Source organism: Leucoraja erinacea, unplaced genomic scaffold (genome assembly GCF_028641065.1).
Source record: "Leucoraja erinacea ecotype New England unplaced genomic scaffold, Leri_hhj_1 Leri_143S, whole genome shotgun sequence".
NCBI classification, from domain to species: domain Eukaryota; kingdom Metazoa; phylum Chordata; class Chondrichthyes; order Rajiformes; family Rajidae; genus Leucoraja; species Leucoraja erinaceus.
The window spans coordinates 237,994-257,500 of NW_026575715.1; the positions used below are offsets into that span (position 1 = coordinate 237,994).

At 49.4% G+C, this 19,507-nt stretch overlaps 1 protein-coding gene across 4 annotated transcripts in view; it reads left to right on the forward strand.

The window, feature by feature from the left end:
- The window catches only part of LOC129715827 (dnaJ homolog subfamily B member 6-like), a 69,710-nt gene that overhangs the window by 38,524 nt on the left and 11,679 nt on the right, over window positions 1–19,507 (forward strand). The window contains exons 9-11 of one of the 4 annotated variants that reach the window (XM_055665695.1): window positions 6,976–7,203; window positions 10,815–10,867; window positions 16,008–16,251. In XM_055665695.1, the coding sequence (XP_055521670.1) occupies window positions 6,976–7,203; window positions 10,815–10,843 (257 nt within the window). In that variant the 3' untranslated portion in view covers window positions 10,844–10,867; window positions 16,008–16,251. Of the gene's footprint in view, window positions 1–6,975; window positions 7,204–10,814; window positions 10,868–16,007; window positions 16,252–19,507 lie in introns of those variants that run through there. The other 3 variants (XM_055665696.1, XM_055665697.1, XM_055665698.1) reach the window with 3 other exon arrangements.

Below are 19,507 nucleotides of genomic sequence, written 5' to 3' on the forward strand. Positions count from 1 at the left end.
GGAAGTCCAGAACAAGGGGTCACAGTTAAGGATAAGGGGGAAATCTTTTAGGACTGAGATGAGAAAAAAAATTTTCACACAGAGAGTGGTGAATCTGTGGAATTCTCTGCCACAGAAGGTAGTTGAGGCCAGTTCATTGGCTATATTTAAGGGAGTTAGATGTGGCTCTTGTGGCTAAAGGGATCACGGGATATGGAGAGAAGGCAGGTACAGGATACTGAGTTGGATGATCAGCCATGGTCATGTTGAATGGCGGTGCAGGCTCGAAGGGCCGAACGGCCTACTCCTGCACCTATTTTCTATGTCACAGTCAGAGGGAGAACGTATGGACAGCACCTCTAGTCGGGATTGAACCCGGGTCTCTGGCGCTGTGAGGCAGCAACTCTACCGCTGGGCCATTGTGCCTGGACCAGGTCGGGGGGAGTTCTCCCCACCCGTCACGGGTACCATGTAATCCCGTGCTACCTGCTCCATGGTCGAATAGTCGGCGACTAAACAATAGACAATAGGTGCAGGGAGGAGGCCATTCGGCCCTTCGAGCCAGCACCGCCATTCAATGTGATCATGGTTGATCATCCCCCAATCAGTACCCCGTCTCCCCCACCTGGTTTGCCAGGTGAGGAGGGGGCTGTGGACCCCCAGCAGGACCAAAACTTCAGTAGAAGTTGCGATCACTGTCGTACGTAGCATTGTAAGGAATGATGATAAAGCACACACACACACACGCACGCACGCACGCACACACACGCACACACACACACACACACACACACACACACAGCATAATCCTTGGCTTCCAGCGGCGGAAGTCCGCAGGAACTGGAGGACAGAGATGTGTGGTGCGTCCGTCACCGTTCCCGTCGGAAACCAGCAACACTGCGTCACTAATGTTTTCAACGATGATGAATGAATGAATGATTGAATGCATGAATGAATGAATGAATGAATGACTTCTGGTGTAAAGTGCCATTGGTGAAGTTTAGTTTTAGTTTAAAGATATAGTGAGGAAACATCCCGCTCCGACCAGCGATCACCCCGTACACGAGCACTATCCTACACGCTAGAGGCACTACCTCCATCCCTCTCTCTACTCCGAATGCTTTTTATAAACTATGTCTTTGACCCGAAACGCCACCTATTTCCTTCGCTCCATAGATACTGCCTCACCCGCTGAGTTTCTCCAGCATTTTTAGAAACATAGAAAATAGGTGCAGGAGTAGGCCATTCGGCCCTTCGAGCCTGCACCGCCATTCGGTATGATCATTGCTGATCATCCAACTCAGTATCCCATCCTTGCCTTCTCTCCATACCCCCTGATCCCTTTAGCCACAAGGGCCACATCTAACTCCCTCTTAAATATAGCCAATGAACTGTGGCCTCAACTACCTTCTGTGGCAGAGAGTTCCAGAGATTCACCACTCTGTGTGAAAAATGATTTCGGTCCCAAAGGATTTCCCCTTTATCCTTAAACTGTGACCCCTTGTCCTAACATAGTAGGCATTTACTACAAAACAGATCACCTGGAGTTAGATGTCCACATACCATTATATAAATATTATATACACATGAATAAGTGCAAATAACAGATAATGGGCTATTAATGTTCAGAGTTTTGTCCGAGCCAAGTTTAATAGCCTGATTGATGACTGTGGGGAAGTAGCTATTCCTGAACCTGGTTGTTGCAGTCTTCAGGCTAACTCTTTGAAGGAACGCCCTATAGATTTTATACTTTCGAGAAACAGCGTGGAAACAAGCCCTTCGGCCCACCGAGTCCATGCTGACCAGCGACCACTCCGTACACCAGGGGTTCCCAATCTTTTTCGTCCCGTTTACCCCTGGCAACTTTAATGGCACGTAACAATGTTATTTCACTTATTTATGAACAGCTAATGATGAACAGAACCAAACACAGTCACAGTCAATGAGAAAAAATATGTACAGATCCAGAATCGACAAATCTACCCACTAGGTAGGGGAAATGTACCCCTTGGGGGTAAATGTATCTCAGGTTGGGAACTCTTGCCAGACACTAACCTACACCCACTAGGAACAATTTGCAATTTTTACCAAAGCCAAATTAACCTACAAACCTGTACCCCTTTGGAGTGTGGGAGGAATCCGGAGAAAACCCACGCAGGTCACAGGGAGAACGTACAAACTCCGTACAGACAGCGCCCGTGGTCAGGATCGAACCCGCTTCTCTGGCGCTGTGAGGCAACAACTCTACCGCTGTGCTACCCGTGCTGGCCTTTCACAACTGGACTTATGGTCCTGCCCCACGGTACGAGTTCATTCCAAGAGCTAATTCTCCCGAGTTTGCCCTGATTCGAACTCGGGGATTTACGGGTAATGGCCACTCGTCGGTACTCGGGGCTCTCGTGGACATTTTTCAACATGTTGAAAAATCTTCACGAGTCTTCCCGAGCTTACCTGGCGTTAGCGAGTCTTCCCGAGTACGTTAGCGTTACGAGCCGCTAAGAGACGTCCCCGAGCTCCAACGTACCCGCTACGTTCATTCCCCGTGCTTACCACGAGTTTGATTTTTTTTTAAACTCGGGAGAGCTCTTGGAATGAACTCGTACCGTGGGACAGGGCCATTACTGTCTCAGCCCTCTTCCAAATAGCCCTGCTAAATTTTTACTCTGGTTTAGTTTAGAGATACAGCGTAGAAACGTGCCCTTTAGCCCACCGAGTCAATATGATCATGGCTGATCACCAAAATCAGTACCCTGTTCCTGCTTTTTGCCCATAACCCTTGATTCTGTTAGCCCTAAGCGCTAAATCTAACTCTCTATTGAATACATTCTTCAACTATGACCCCTGGTTCTGGATTCCCCCAACATGGGGAACATTTTTCCTGCATCTAGCGTGTCCAATCCCTTAAGAATGTTATATGTTTCTATAAGATCCCCTCTGGTCAGCTAAAAAGGCAATACGGGGAGAAAAAATGAGGTGCGAAGGTAAGCTAGCCAAGAATATAAAGGAGGATAGGAAAAGCTTCTTTAGGTAAGTGAAGAGAAAAGATTAGTTAAGACCAAAGTTGGACCCTTGAAGACCGAAAAAGGTGAATTTATTATGGGAAACAAGGAAATGGCAGATGAGTTGAACAGGTACTTTGGATCTGTCTTCACTAAGGAGGACACACACAATCTTCCTGATGTACTAGTGGCCAGAGGATCTGGGGTGACAGAGGAACTGAAGGAAATCCACATTAGGCAGGAAATGGTGTTGCGTAGACTGATGGGACTGAAGGCTGATAAATCCCCAGGGCCTGATGGTCTGCATCCCAGGGTACTTAAGGAAGTGGCTCTAGAAATCGTGGATGCATTGGTGATAATTTTCCAATGTTCTATAGACTCAGGATCAGTTCCTGTGGATTGGAGGGTAGCTAATGTTATCCCACTTTTTATAAAAGGCGGGAGAGAGAAAACGGAATTATAAACCAGTCAGCCTGACATCGGTGGTGGGGAAGATTATAAAAGATGAAATAGCCGCACATTTGGATAGCAGTAGCAGGATCGGTCCGAGTCAGCATGGATTAACGACGGGGAAATCATGCTTGACTAATCTCCTGGAATTTTTTGAAGATGTAACTAGGAAAATGGACAAGGGAGAGCCAGTCGATGTAGTATACCTGGACTTTCAGAAAGCATTTGATAAGGTCCCACATAGGAGATTAGTGGGCAAAATTATTAGGGCACATGGTATTGGGGGTAGAGTGCTGACATGGATAGAGAAGTGGTTGGCAGACAGGAAACAAAAGAGTAGGGATTAACAGGCCCCTTTCAGAATGGCAGGCAGTGACTAGTGGGGTACTGCAAGGCTCGGTGCTGGGACCGCAGCTATTTACAATATATATTAATGATTTAGATGAAGGGATTTAAAGTAACATCAGCAAATTTGCAGATGACACAAAGCTGAGTGGCAGTGTGAACTGTGAGGAGGATGCTATGAGAATGCAGGGTGATTGGAAAGGTTGGGTGAGCGGGCATATGCATTAGGTGCAGGATGCAGGCCCTTCGAGCCTGCACCGCCATAAATGTGATCATGGCTATCATCCACTCAGTATCCCGTACCTGCCTTCTCTCCATACCCCCTGATCCCCTTAGCCACAAGGGCCACATCTAACTCCCTCTTAAATATAGCCAATGAATACCCTCTGTGGCAGAGAGTCCAGAGATAACCACTGATGAAAAAAGTTCGCTCCTCATCTCAGGGAAACGTTATCCTTAAGCTGTGACCCCCTTGTACCCCAACGGAACTATCTTCCTGCATCTAGCCTGGGTCCTTGTTCATCAGTAAGTTCTATAAGATCCCCTCTCAAGTAAGCATAAGACAGTCAGGGAATCAGTCTGGTGAACCTTCAGCAGGCAGTGAACGAATACTCCAATGGCATTTTAGAACCTCCCTGCTCCTATCCAAATCCTCTTGCTATGAAATAACAATAGAAACCTTCATAGAAAACCCAGGTCTCGTGCAGGAGTAGGCCATTCGGCCCTTAGGCGAGCTTGCACCACCAAACGTTGCCTATTTCCTCATAGATGCTGCTGCACCCGCTGAGTTTCTCCAGCTTTTTTGTGTACCCTCGATTCTCCAGCATCTGCAGTTCCCTCTTAACCATTCAATATGATCATGGCTGATCATCCAACTCAGTATCCTGTACCTGCCTTCTCTCCATGCCCCCTGATCCCCTTAGCCACAAGGGCCACATCTAACTCCCTCTTAAATATAGCCAATGAACTGTGGCCTCAACTACCTTCTGCGGCAGAGAATTCCACAGATTCACCACTCTCTGTGTGAATAAATATTTTCCTCATCTCGGTCCTAAAAGGTTTCCCCCTTATCCTTAAACTGTGACCCCTTGTTCTGGACTTCCCCAACATCGGGAACAATCTTCCTGCATCTAGCCTGTCCAACCCCTTAAGAATTTTGTACGTTTCTATAAGATCCTCCCTCAATCTTCTAAATTCTAGCGAGTACAAGCCGAGTCTATCCAGTCTTTCTTCATATGAAAGTCCCGACATCCCAGGAATCAGTCTGGTGAACCTTCTCTAGTCTCCCTCTATGGCAAGAATGTCTTTCCTCAGATTAGGAGACCAGGAGTTGAGTATAGGAGCAAAGAGGTCCTTCTGCAGTTGTACAGGGCCCTAGTGAGACCACACCTGGTGTATTGTGTGCAGTTTGGAGGCCGCTTCTCTGGATGCTTTCAAGAGAGAGCTAGATAGGGCTCTTTAAGATAGCGGAGTCAGGGGGTATGGGGAGAAGGCAGGAACGGGGGGGTACTGATTGGGGATGATCAGCCATGATCACATTGAATGGCAGTGCTGGCTCGAAGGGCCGAATGGCCTACTCCTGCACCTATTGGCTACTGTCTATTGACCTGGGCGGATAGTGGCTGTGGACAAGATGCTGGTGAGGCTGGTCGGACAGCATAGTTTCTCCCTGAACTGCCCGGCAAGTGAGTGGGGTTAGTAGACGGCAGTGGATCCACGCATACTGCCGATCACCCATTCAAACACGAGTTCTATGTTGTCCCACTTTCTCATCCACTCCCTACACACTAGGGGCCATCAACCTACAAACCTGCACATCTTTGGGATATGGGAGGAAACTGGAGCACCCGGAGGAAACCCACGCAGTCAATAGACAACAGGTGCAGGAGTAGGCCATTCGGCCCTTCGAGCCAGCACCGCCATTCAATGTGATCACGGCTGATCATCCCCAATCAGTACCCCGTTCCTGCCTTCTCCCCATATCCCCCTGACTCCGCTATCTGTAAGAGCCCTATCTAGCTCTCGCTTGAAAGTATCCAGAAAGTCATGTGATAGGAGCAGAATTAGGCCATTCAGCCCATCATGTCTACTCTGAAATCCATTCATAGCTGATCTGTCACAGCCACATTCTCCTGCCTTCTCCCCATAACCCCTGACACCTGCAATAATCTATATTCCACCTATTTCCGCCTAAAAAATATCCATCGACTTGGCCTGCACAGCCGCCTGTGGCAATGAATTCCACAGATTCACCACCCTCTGATTAAAAGAAATCCCTCCTCATCACCTTCCTGAAGCAACGTCCTTTTATTCTGAAGGTATGACCTCTGGCCCTAGACTCTCGCACTAGTGGGCAGCACGGTGGCGCGCGCAGCGGTAGAACTACTGCCTAGCGGCGCCAGAGACTTTGTGGGTCTTCTCCAAAGACGTGCAGGTTTGTAGGTTAATTGTCGTGGTATAATTGTAAATCTGTCCCTAGTGTGTGTAGGCTAGTGTCAGTGTGCAGGGATCGCCGGGCCGAAGGGTCTGTTTCCGCACTGTTGCGCTAAACGTAGATGTGGACACGTCCTTGAGTGTGGGGTTCAGGCGGGGGGGGGGGGGTGTGTGTGTACCCCTTATTCTTAAACTGTGTGTACACCCTCAGTTTAAGAATAAGAGGTAAGCCATTTAGAACGGAGACGAGGAAACACTTCTTCACCCAGAGAGTTGTGAGTCTGTGGAATTCTCTGCCTCAGAGGGCGGTGTCATAAGCTCATAAGGTAATAAGTGATAGGAGTAGAATTAGGCCATAGGGCCCATCTAGTCTATCTTTACGGGTGTCGGGTTATTGGGAGAAGGCAGGAGAATGGGGCTGAGATAGATCAGCCGTGAATGAATTTCAGAGTGGACTTGATGGACTGAATGGCCTAATTCTGCTCCTATCACATTAAGACTCCGCTATCGTTAAGAGCCCTATCTAGCTCGCTCTTGAAAGTTTGCAGAGAACCGGCCTCCACCGCCCTCTGAGGCAGAGAATTCCACAGACAGGGGATATGGAGAGGAGGCAGGAACGGGGCACTGATTGGGGATGATCAGCCATGATCACATTGAATGGCGGTGCTGGCTCGAAGGGCCGAATGGCACCTATTGTCTGGGCCTCGGTGGTCTGGTGGGGGATACCTGGACAAATGTTTCCCCTTCACCGCTGCTCCATCCCATCCAGGTGTGGAAGACCAGATGGCCCTCGCGTTGGAGCTGAGCAGGAGGGAGGAGAGGCAGCGACTGGAGGGCGAGACCTCGCGGGGAGGGACGTCCGCTGGGAACCTGCCCCCCGGCCCCGGCCACGGCCTCGACTACGCGCGGGACGAGGTCGATGAAGCCGAGGACGAGGACCTCCAGCTGGCCATGGCCTACAGCCTGTCGGAGATGGAAGCCCAGGGGCGCGGAGCAGGTGGGAGAGGAGGGAGGGGTCGGGGACGGGGACGGGGACGGGGACGTTCCCAGGAGCCGGCGGCCCTGGTCAGTGCCAGCCTCAGGGGCTCGAGCACGAGCCACAGCACGGAGGGGACGTCCCCGGGGTCCGACCCGTCCCTGACTGAGCGCGAGGCCAAGAAGAGGAAGTGTCTCATCATCTGAGCTTTTCTCCCTCTTCCCCCCCCCCCACCACCCCCTCCTCACACATCTCCATCCAATTCCTCCTCCTTCTCCCTCCCTCCCTCTCTCACCCCAACACTAACAGTGCCAAAGCCTTGCTCACTGGCTCTTGCCAACACTTAACAGTGCCAAAGCCTTACTTGCAAAGGAGCGGAGAAACGCGCTCACATATAACAAATCAATCAACATCAGTTTCATTCACATAAAGTGCAAGTTGAAATGAATTTGCCAGCAGCGGTACAAGTGAAAAAAGAACACACAAAAACACGATACAAATTGAACATGTATCCACCACAGCATACAAGATACAAGATACAAGATAGTTTTAATTGTCACGTGTGCCTAATGGCACAGTGAAATGAATTTCCATACAGCCATACATTAAAAATCAACAGGACACAACACACTATAGAGTTGACATAAAACATCTCCATCTCCAGTGGCGAACTGGGCCTAAAAATATTGGTTGCCAGGAGACAAAGGGGGCCCCACCCACAACTACAATGCTATCATTTAACAGGGGCCCACTTGCTATCACTTCATCAGGGGCCCACTTGCCATCGGGCAAGCTGACATCCTGGCCAGTCCGCCACTGTTTATCACTGTGGTGGAAGGCACAACGTGTGGCCAGTCCTCCATTTCCCGCCCGTGGTCTGCACCTCAACCCTCCTCAGCTGTCGCTGCGAGCGTCCAGGAATTGTAGGCAAGGTAAAGTCCAGATAAAATCCAGGGCCTGATCCTTCAATTCCGCTTCTGTCTCTCCTACCTCCCCCTCCCCCCCACCACCTCTCCGCTCAGGGTTTTATTCTTCTTTCCGTGTCCATCTTGTTTCAAACGTTGACATCTCTGCCATCGCGACGTGGGCATTCCTGCCACAGGGTTTTATTGATTTGAATTAACACTTGCTGCCTGCTCTGTTCCTCGTCGGTACGCTAGACTTCCAAGAGCCCAGAAGGTGGCAGGAACGGAATCTGGCCGTTCAGTCCCATCAGTGGACTCCACTGCCCAGGTAGACAAAAATAAAAAACGAGTAACTCAGCGGGCGAGGCAGCGTCTACGGAGAGAAGGAATTGGCGACCTTTCGGGTCGAGACCCAAGTATAGCCGTGCCTGTCCCACCATCGTGCGACCTGCATGCGGCGAGCGCGACCAAACCGGAAGCGGGGGCCGCGCGGAGGTCGAGCGAGTGACGGGAAGTTCGCACGTGACGTACGGCGCCGAGGTGGCTGCGGGCCGGCAGGCGGAATTTTTGAACGCGGTCAGTTTTTCGGAGACCCGCGCGATGTCGGCACCAGCTCCGCACACAACTCCGTAAGGCTCCGGCGATCGTAGGGGAACCGGCCCCGCGAGGCCGTACGGCTCAAGCGACTACGTTAGGTCGCGCTTGCCGCATGGAGTCGCATGCTCGTGGGACAGGACCTTAACTCAGCGGGTGAGGCAGCTTCTATGTTCTCCACAGATGCTGCCTGACCCGCTGAGTTATGGTGCAGCAGCATCTATGGAGCTAAGGAAATAGGCAACGTTTCGGGCCGAAATCCTTCTGGAAATAGGCAATGTTTCGGGCTGAAACCCTTCTGGAAATAGGCAACGTTTCGGGCCGAAACCCAGAAGGGTTTCGGCCCGAAACGTTGCCTATTTCCTTAGCTCCATAGACGCTGCCCCACCCGCTGAGTTACTCCAGTATTTACTGTCCACCTCCGATCCAACCAGCATCTGCAGTTCTCTCTTCCCCCACATCCGAGAGACCAAAGGGTTGGCAGGTGACTTGGCTGTTGTAAATTGCTCCTCATGTGTAGGTGAGTGGTAACATTTCGGGAGAGAGTTCATCATAAGATTATATAAGTGATAGGAGTAGAATTAGGCCATTCGACCCACCATGTCTACTCCGCCATTCAAAGGCTGATCTATCTCTCCCTCCTAACCCCATTCTCTTGCCTTCTCCCCCCCCCCCCCCCCCCTAACACCCGCACTAATCAATTACCGACCAATCATTGAACTTGCTGTGGAGAAGGTGACCCTTCGGCCCGTCACGTTTTAGTGGCACCCCACGCCACATCCCTTATTTAAAAAGGAAAAGTCGGGCTAGGTGGTGTGGTCCACAGAGCGCACTCGATTCTAAAATGGCGCCCGCCTGCCTTACGCCTGTCCGGGCCTCCACCCCGTATCTGACGTGTGCCGACCCTTCTCTGCAAGTGTCTGGCCCTTCACGTGTTCCAAATCCTCTGATGGGTGAAGATCGCACAGGCAGACCAAGCCCGCTGGGATAGGAACTGGTCCTGTGCTTAAAGACCAGGCAGGCCAGTGATGGGCGCAGCTTGGAGCATTTTTTTAAATTTTAAATTTTAAATTTTTATTTTTAATACAAATATTCCAAAAGAAACAAAACCGACATACAAAGTGGTATAGCGTTAATATCAAAAGCTGCCTGTGTCAGCAGTTTACAAGCAAGTCGAAAATTCAAATTGAAATCCTGCCATCCTTGTCTATAATACGTGTCCCCTGCCCTATTTTTTTCTTTCTATACAAAATGCTTTTATTCAGAACAAACAAAAATACAAAGTTGTAACACGATCAGAGAATGGCTGTATTGGCATTTTACAAAGTTGTCAAATGAAAATGTTAACATTTTTATCAACAATACATTCGACCTCCCGCAGCGACCAGCGTTGGCGGAAGGAAGGCCTCCGCAGTCCACCGTGGTCACCGCGTGTGTGGCTGTTGACTGCCCACTGCCTGGACCCGCGAACGGCCATCTTGGCCAGGCCCAGGAGCAGACCGACAGGGAGACCTCCCCCCCCCCTGTCAATCAATAACGTCGGGCTAAAGTGGAGCCCCTTCAGATACTCGAACATGGGCTGCAACCACTCACATTGTGCATACAAATGGTACACGGACTTCTCCACGCTGCAGAATTAACTGGCAGGGGTGGAGAGTGTTGCAGGCCACGGCTTTGTGCAACACTCTCCACCCCAGGTCCCCCCATGTAAAGAGGGAGGACTCCCTTGTAGAGAGACCTCCACTGGGGGCCGCTCCCGCCGTCAGGTGGTAACACGGACCGCCAGGAGCATGTCCCCTGTCTCTGCCCTGGGAGTGTGTTGTGGGGACAGTATGGAGCGGGCTTCACTCTGCATCCAACCTACACTGCGCCGTTTCTGGGAGTGCGTGGCAGGAACGTGTGGAGGAGGTTTCCTCCATCTCTCCTGCCCGCCTGGGGTTTGACAGTGATCCTTTCACCTTCCTCAGTCGCCAGGGACACGAACGGCCAGGGCTGTGTTGTTGTCCGTTGCGTTTGTTAACCCGTGCGGTGGCTGTCTGTGGCAGACTTTAAACACAAGTTGTCCGGCTGTTTGCATGCTGCGTTCCAAACCACAGCTTCTCCAGTTCTCTTCCTTTTCCCTCTCTTTACCAGGAGCGGAATTCCAGGCATACTCAGGCTGACTAGCTATGGTTATTTTCCAACAGGTAATATACCTCATCTTCCTTTAACCGTGGTAACTTTGGGTGGGTTGCCCGCTTGCTTGCTGTGCTGCCTGTCGTGTGTGATCCTGCCGTCACTCCTGCTGTTTGATAAATCACTTTAACCAAAGATCCTCTAGCGAGCAAGATAGATCACTCGATGAACAAGACGTAGTACGGTCATGGGTAATTTTCGGCCCCATTTCCGTAACCGGCTTCCATCTCCGCATCAAAGATCCCATAGAAACATAGAAAATAGATGCAGGAGTAGAGGCCATTCGGCCCTTCGAGCCTTCACCGCCATTCGATATGATCATGGCTGATATAACCATATAACAATTACAGCACGGAAACAGGCCATCTCGGCCCTACAAGTCCGTGCCGACACAACTTTTTTTCCCTTAGTCCCACCTGCCTGCACTCATACCATAACCCTCCATTCCCTTCTCATCCATATGCCTATCCAGTTTATTTTTAAATGATACCAACGAACCTGCCTCCACCACTTCCACTGGAAGCTCATTCCACACCGCTACCACTCTCTGAGTAAAGAAGTTCCCCCTCATGTTACCCCTAAACTTCTGTCCCTTAATTCTCAAGTCATGTCCTCTTGTTTGAATCTTCCCTATTCTCAAAGGGAAAAGCTTGTCCACATCAACTCTGTCTATCCCTCTGATCATCCAACTCAGTATCCCATCCCTGCCTTCTCTCCATACCCCCTGATCCCTTTTAGCCACAAGGGCCACATCTAACTCCCTCTTAAATATAGCCAATGAACTGTGGCCTCAACCACCTTCTGTGAATTCCACAGATTCACCACTACTCTGTGTAAAAAAATGATTTTCTCATCTCGGTCCTAAAAGACTTCCCCCTTATCCTTAAACTGTGACCCCTAGTTCTGGACTTCCCCAACATCGGGAACAATCTTCCTGCATCTAGCCTGTCCAACCCCTTAGCGGAGCAAAGATACTAGTGCGGAGACGGAAGCCGGTTCCGGGAACATCCTCGTAAATATAAAAGTTCTTTGGTAAAAATCTTTTCCTCATTTTCAGAATTTTAATTTATTAACACAAACTGTTCCCCCGCAACGTTGATTACACTGCGAGTCGGGTCGGGTCGGGTCGGGTCGGGTCGGGTCGGGTCGGGTTACTAAAATGGATGAAAAAAAGGCCCACTTTCCACTCCGTTGCTTACTACACTCCAGCCCATTGCGTTTAGAAGGAGTGGTCTATCTTGCTCCGCTATAGGATCTTTGACTGTAACTGCCCCTTCCCATTCCCACGCTGACCTTGCAGACGCTGGTTTTACACCGAAGACAGACTCAAAATGCAGGAGTAACTCAGCGGGACAGGCAGCGTCTGTGGAGAGAAGGAATGGGTGACATCTCGGGCCGAGACCCTTCAGACTGAGAGTCGGGAGAGGGAAACGAGAGATATGGAAAATGGTGCAGAACTCTCAATGGAGAGAGGAGATCTTCGTCAAAGTTGGCCAACCTTGTGGAAGTTCCACAGTGGGGCAGGCAAAATGTGCGGGAACTGCAGATGCTGGTTTATTACCGAAGACAGACACAAAATACTGGAGTAACTTAGCGGGACATAGAAACATAGAAAATAGGTGCAGGAGTAGGCCATTCGGCCCTTCGAGCCTGCACCGCCATTCAATATGATCATGGCTGATCATCCAACTCAGTATCCTGTACCTGCCTTCTCTCCATACCCCCTGATCCCTTTAGCCACAAGGGGCCACATTTAACTCCCTCTTAAACATAGCCAATGAACTGTGGCCTCAACTACTTTCTGTGGCAGAGAATTCCACAGACTCACCACTCTCTGTGTGAAAAATGTTTTTCTCATCTCGGTCCTAAAAGATTTCCCCCTTATCCTTAAGCTGTGACCCCTTGTTCTGGACTTCCCCAACATCGGGAACAATCTTCCTGCATTGCATCTAGCCTGTCCAACCACTTAAGAATTTTGTAAGTTTCTAAGATCCCCCCTCAATCTTCTAAATTCTAGCGAGTACAAGCCGAGTCCCAGCTTCTAGCGAGTATAAGCCGGGACCGGCAGCAACTCTGGAGAGAAGGGATGGGTGACATTTCAGGTCGAGACATTTCGTCTGCTCCACAGCGAAATCTCAAGGTCTGCGTACTTTGAAGATGTTTCTCCTCTCCCCTCAGTCGGAAGAAGGGTCTCGACCCGAAACGTCACCCATTCCTTCACTCCAGTGATGCTGCCTGTCCCGCTGAGTTTCTCTAACTTCAAGTAACCCTTGCATTCCCTCTCCCTCCATCCCTCCCCCTCCCAAGTCGCACCAGCTTCTTGTTCTCACCCAACAAACAGCTGACAATGACCTGTTTCCTTTTTTCGCCGTTACTTTTTTGCCTATCATTCAATTTTGGGGGAGTCCAGAACCAGGAGCCACAGTTTAAGAAAAAGGGGGTCGGCCATTTAGAACGGAGACGAGGAAACACTTTTTCTCACAGAGAGTGGTGAGTCTGTGGAAGTCTCTGCCTCAGAGGGCGGTGGAGGCCGGTTCTCTGGATACTTTCAAGAGAGAGCTAGATAGGGCTCTTAAAAATAGTGGAATCAGGGGATATGGGGAGAAGGCAGGAATGGGGTACTGATTGGGGATGATCAGCCATGATCACATTGAATGGCGGTGCTGGCTCGAAGGGCCGAATGGCGTACTCCTGCACCTATTGTCTATTGTCTGTAATTTTGTTCTATATCTCTTCTATCCCTCTCCCCTGACTCTCAGTCCGAAGAAGGGTGTCCACCCAAAACGTCGCCCACTCCTTCTCTCCACAGTGTGATCATGGCTGATCATCCCCAATCAGTACCCCGTTCCTGCCTTCTCCCCATATCCCCTGACTCCGCTATCTTTAAGAGCGGGTCAAGAGCCTGTACCACTTGGGCGTTATTTACGTGTCACGCATGTGGTGCGGAAGATTTGTGTGAATCCAAAAATCCTGGTCCGTATAAGATGTCGGTGAGGCCGCATTTAGAGTATTGTGTTCAGTTCTGGGCACCGTGTTATAGGAAAGATGTCGTCAAACTGGAAAGGGAACAGAGAGGATGTTGCCAGGACTCGAGGGTGTGAGCTACAGGGAGAGGTTGAGCAGGCTGGGTCTCCATTCCTTGAGGCGTAGGAGGATGAGGGGTGATCTTATAGAGGTGTATAAAATCATGAGAAGAATAGATCGGGTAGATGCACAGAGTCTCTTGCCCAGAGTAGGGGAATCGAGGACCAGAGGACACAGGTTCAAGGTGAAGGGGAAAAGATTTAATAGGAATCTGAGGGGTAACTTTTTCACACAGAGGGTGGTGGGTGTATGGAACGAGCTGCCACTGGAGGTAGTTGAGGCTGGGACTATCCCAACATTTAAGAACCAGTCAGACAGGTACATGGATAGTTACACAGAAAAGCTGGAGAAACTCAGCGGGTGCAGCAGCATCTATGGAGCGAAGGAAATAGGCAACGTTTCGGGCCGAAACCCTTCTTCAGACTGATCGGGGGTGGGGGTGGGTGGGGACAAGAAAGGGAAAAGGAGGAGTAGCCAGAAGGCTGGAGGGATGGGAGGAGACAGCAGGGGGGCTGAGGAAGGGGAGGAGACAGCAAGGACTAACAGAATTGGGAGAAGTCGATGTTCATGCCCCCGGGGTGCAGACTCCCCAAACGGAATATGAGGTGCTGTTCCTCCAATTTCCGGTGCGAAATACATTCCCTCTTAAATACATGGATAGGACAGGTTTTGAGGGATATGGACCAAACACAGGCAGGTGGGACTAGTGTAGCTGGGACATGTTGGACATGTATCCACATTGTATCACTCTATATCTCAATAAAAGGAATAGGTGACGTTTAAGGTTGGAACCCTTCTTCAGACCCAAAACGTCATTGATTCCTTTTCTCCACAGTGCTGCCTGACCCGCTGAGTTACTCCAGCACTCTGTGAAACGTCACCTATGCCATGTTCTCCACAGATGCTGCCTGACCCGCTGAGTTACTCCAGCACTCTGTGAAACGTCACCTATCCATGTTCTCCACAGATGCTGCCTGACCCGCTGAGTTACTCCAGCACTCTGTGAAACGTCACCTATCCATGTTCTCCACAGATGCTGCCTGACCCACTGAGTTATGGTGCAGCAGCATCTATGGAGCTAAGGAAATAGGCAACGTTTCGGGCCAAACCTTCTGGAAATAGGCAACGTTTCGGGAAGAAGGGTTTCGGCCCGAAACGTCACCTATTTCCTATAGATGCTGCTGCACCCGCTGAGTTACTCCAGCACTCTGTGAAACGTCACCTATCCATGTTCTCCACAGATGCTGCCTGACCCGCTGAGTTACTCCAGCACTCTGTGAAACGTCACCTATCCATGTTCTCCACAGATGTGCCTGACCCACTGAGTTACTCCAGCACTGTGAAACGTCACCTATCCATGTTCTGACCCACTGAGTTACTCCAGCACTCTGTGAAACGTCACCTATCCATGTTCTCCATAGATGCTGCCTGACCCGCTGAGTTACTCCAGCACTCTGTGAAACGTCACCTATCCATGTTTGCCACAGATGCTGCCTGACCCGCTGAGTTATTCCAGCATTTTCAAGAGAGCTAGATAGGGCTCTTAAAGATAGCGGAGTCAGGGGATATGGGGAGAAGGCAGGAACGGGGTACCGATTGTGGATGATCAGCCATGATCACATTGAATGGCGGTGCTGGCATGAAGGGCCGAATGGCCTACCCCTGCACCTATTGTCTATTGTCAACCACTGTGAAACATCACCTATCCATGTTCTCCACAGATGCTGCCTGACCCACTGAGTTATGGTGCAGCAGCATCTATGGAGCTAAGGAAATAGGCAACGTTTCGGGCCAAACCTTCTGGAAATAGGCACCGTTTCGGGCCGAAACCCGGAAGGGTTTCGGCCCGAAACGTTGCCTATTTCCTTAGCTCCATAGATGCTGCTGCACCCGCTGAGTTACTCCAGCACTCTGTGAAACGTCACCTATCCATGTTCTCCACAGATGCTGCCTGACCCGCTGAGTTACTCCAGCGCTCTGTGTCTATCTCCGCTTGTATTGTTTGTCTCTCTGCTTGATGTCGCTTGATTTTCCTTCCCTCCTGAAACCTCTGCCTCTCATTTCTAGGATTGGAAGTCAGGGGTGGAGGCTGGCAGGACCGGGGCGCATTTGACAGGCAGTACTCGCGATGGCTGGGAGATCAACGCTGTAGCGGTTCTGAGCTGTTGTTTCTCCAAATTCATTTTATGCAGGAGCACTTTAACTGGGAATATACAGCACTGTCCTTTGTGTGTTTGAAAATGATCGGACAATTCAGAGTGCACCATGTGTACGCAGCAATTTACTGTTCAATGAAAGATTCTGTTCTGAACCTTTGTCTTTGATGTCTGGTTTAGTTTAGATTAAGATTCAAGATTCAAGAGAGTTTAATGTCATGTGTCCCAGATAGGACAATGAAATTCTTCCTTTTCCTTTCTTCTTCTTCTTCTGGCATATGGCGTGCACAGCCTAAAGTTGCAGGACAACTTGTTCTATTTGATCTTATTTGATTGTGCACACCAGGTTGATTGCATTTGTCGAAACAGGGGGGGTTTGCAATCTCCCCACCCCCAAATTCTTGCTTTGCTTCAGCACAACAGAATATTGCAGGCATAAATAAATACAGAACAGATCAGGTTGTGTCCATATACCATTGAATATATATATACACACACACACACACACACAGAAATAAGCATATAAAGTGCAGTATGCTAACAGATTTTGAATTGAGTTTAATAGTCTGATGGCTGTGGGGAAGCAGCTATTCCTGAACCCGGTTGTTGCAGATTTCAGGCTCCTGTACCTTCTAATGTAACCCCACTTTTTAAAAAGGGAGGGAGAGAGAAAACGTGGAATTACAGACCAGTTAGTCTAACATCGGTAATAATAATAATAATACTACATTTTATTTGCGGGCGCCTTTCAAAAGTCTCAAGGACACCTTACAGAGATTAACAACAGTAAAAAAAACATATAATCGGAATAAAATAAATTATAAAGACATCACCAATACACAAATTAAAAACAGAATTCGATCCAAAGACAAAAAAAAATCAAAAACACAATGTGAAGAGAGAGCAGCGGCAGCCAAACCGCGCCAGCGTCCACGCTCCCTTCCGGCAGCCATCTTGGACACAGACTAACATGTTTACTTACACACACAAAAAAAAATCATCCCCCCACAATGGTTACCACTGTGGGGGAAGGCACAATGTCCAGTCCCCATCCCCAAGTTCGCCCAAAGTCAGGCCTATTGAGGCCTCTGCTACTGCTAGGGTCAGATATTAAAGATGGGATAGCAACACATTTGGAAAGTGGTGAATTCATTGGACAAAGTCAGCATGGATTTAGGAAGGGTAAATCATGTCTGACGAATGTTATAGAATTTTTCGAGGATGTAATTAGTAGAGTGGATAAGGGAGAACCAGTGGATGTGTTATATCTGGACTTTCAGAAGGCTTTCGACAAGGTCCCACATAAGAGATTAGTATACAAACTTAAAGCACACGGTATTGGGGGTTCAGTATTGATGTGGATAGAGAACTGGCTGGCAAACAGGAAGCAAAGAGTTGTAAACGGGTCCTTTTCAGAATAGTAGGCAGTGACTAGTGGGGTACCGCAAGGCTCAGTGCTGGGACCCCAGCTATTTACAATATATATTAATGATCTGGATGAGGGAATTGAATGCAACATCTCCAAGTTTGCGGATGACACGAAGCTGGGGGGCAGTGTTAGCTGTGAGGAGGATACTAGGAGGCTGCAAGGTGACTTGGATAGGCTGGGTGAGTGGGCAGATGCAGTATAATGTGGATAAATGTGAGGTTATCCACTTTGGTGGCAAAAACAGGAAAGTAGACTATTATCTGAATGGTGGCCGATTAGGAAAAGGGGTGATGCAACGAGACATGGGTGTCATGGTACACCAGTCATTCAAAGTAGGCATGCAGGTGCAGCAGGCAGTGAAGAAAGCGAATTGTATGTTAGCATTCACAGCAAAAGGATTTGAGTATAGGAGCAGGGAGGTTCTATTGAATTTCCTTTATTGTCATTCAGACCTTACGGTCTGAACGAAATTTCGTGCCTGCAGTCATACATACAATGATACAATAATAACAACAATAAACACAAATTAACTTCCACCACAGTGAGTCCTCCAAACACCTCCTCACTGTGGTGGAGGCAAAAATCTTAGGGTTGTAGTCTCTCCCTCTGCTCCCTCTGCGCTGAGGCGATTCCCCACCGGGCGATGGTATGAACAGTCCCGCAGCTCACCGACTGCAGTTGTACAGGGTCTTGGTGAGACCACACCTGGAGTATTGCGTACAGTTTTGGTCTCCTCATCTGAGGAAAGACATTCTTGCCATAGAGGGACTACAGAGAAGGTTCACCAGACTGATTCCTGGGATGTCAGGACTTTCATATTGAGAAAGACTGGATAGACTCGACTTGTACTCGCTAGAATTTAGAAGATTGAGGGGGGATCTTATAGAAACATACAAAATTCTTAAGGGGTTGGAAACACTAGATGCAGGAAGATTGTTCCCGATGTTGCGGAAGTCCAGAACAAGGGGTCACAGTTTCAGGATAAGGGGGAAGTCTTTTAGGACCGAGATGAGAAAAACATTTTTCACACAGAGAGTGGTGAATCTGTGAAATTCTCTGCCTCAGAAGGTAGTTGAGGCCACACAGTTCATTGGCTATATTTAAGAGGGAGTTAGATGTGGCCCTTGTGGCTAAAGGGATCAGGGGGTATGGAGAGAAGGCAGGTACAGGATACTGAGTTGGATGATCAGCCATGATCATATTGAATGGCGATGCAGACTCGAAGGGCCGATTGGCCTACTCCTGCACCTATTGTCTATGTTTCTACCTGAAGGTAGCGGGGAGATGAGTGTGTGGCCAGGATGGTGTGGGTCTTTGATGATACTGCCAGCCTTTTTGAGGCAGCGACTGAGATAAATCCCCTCGATGGAAGGAAGGTCAGAGCCGATGATGGACTGGGCAGTGTTTACTACTTTTTGTAGTCTCTTCCTCTCCAGGGCGCTCAAGTTGCTGAACCAAGCCACGATGCAACCGGTCAGCATGCTCTCTACTGTGCACCTGTAGATGTTAGAGAGAGTCTCTCCTTGACAAACCGACTCTCCGTAATCCTCTCAGGAAGTAGAGGCGCTGATGTGCTTTATTTATGATTGTTTAGAGAAGCAATAGACAATAGGTGCATGAGTAGGCCATTCGGCCCTTTGAGCCAGCACCGCCATTCACTGTGATCATGGCTGATCGTCCCCAATCAGTACCCCGTTCCTGCCTTCTCCCCATATCCCCTGACTCTGCTATCTTTAAGAGCCCTATCTAACTCTCCCTTGAAAGCATCCAGAGAATTGGCCTCCGCTGCCTTCTGAGACAGAGAATTCCACAGGTTTACAACTCTCTGCGTGGAATCAGGCCCTTCGGCCTGCCGAGTCCGTGCCGACCAGCGATCACCCTGTACACTAACACTATCCTACACACACACACTAGGGGAAATGTACAAATTTTAACTGAAGCCAATTAGCCTACAAACCTGCACGTCTTTGGTGTGTTGGAGG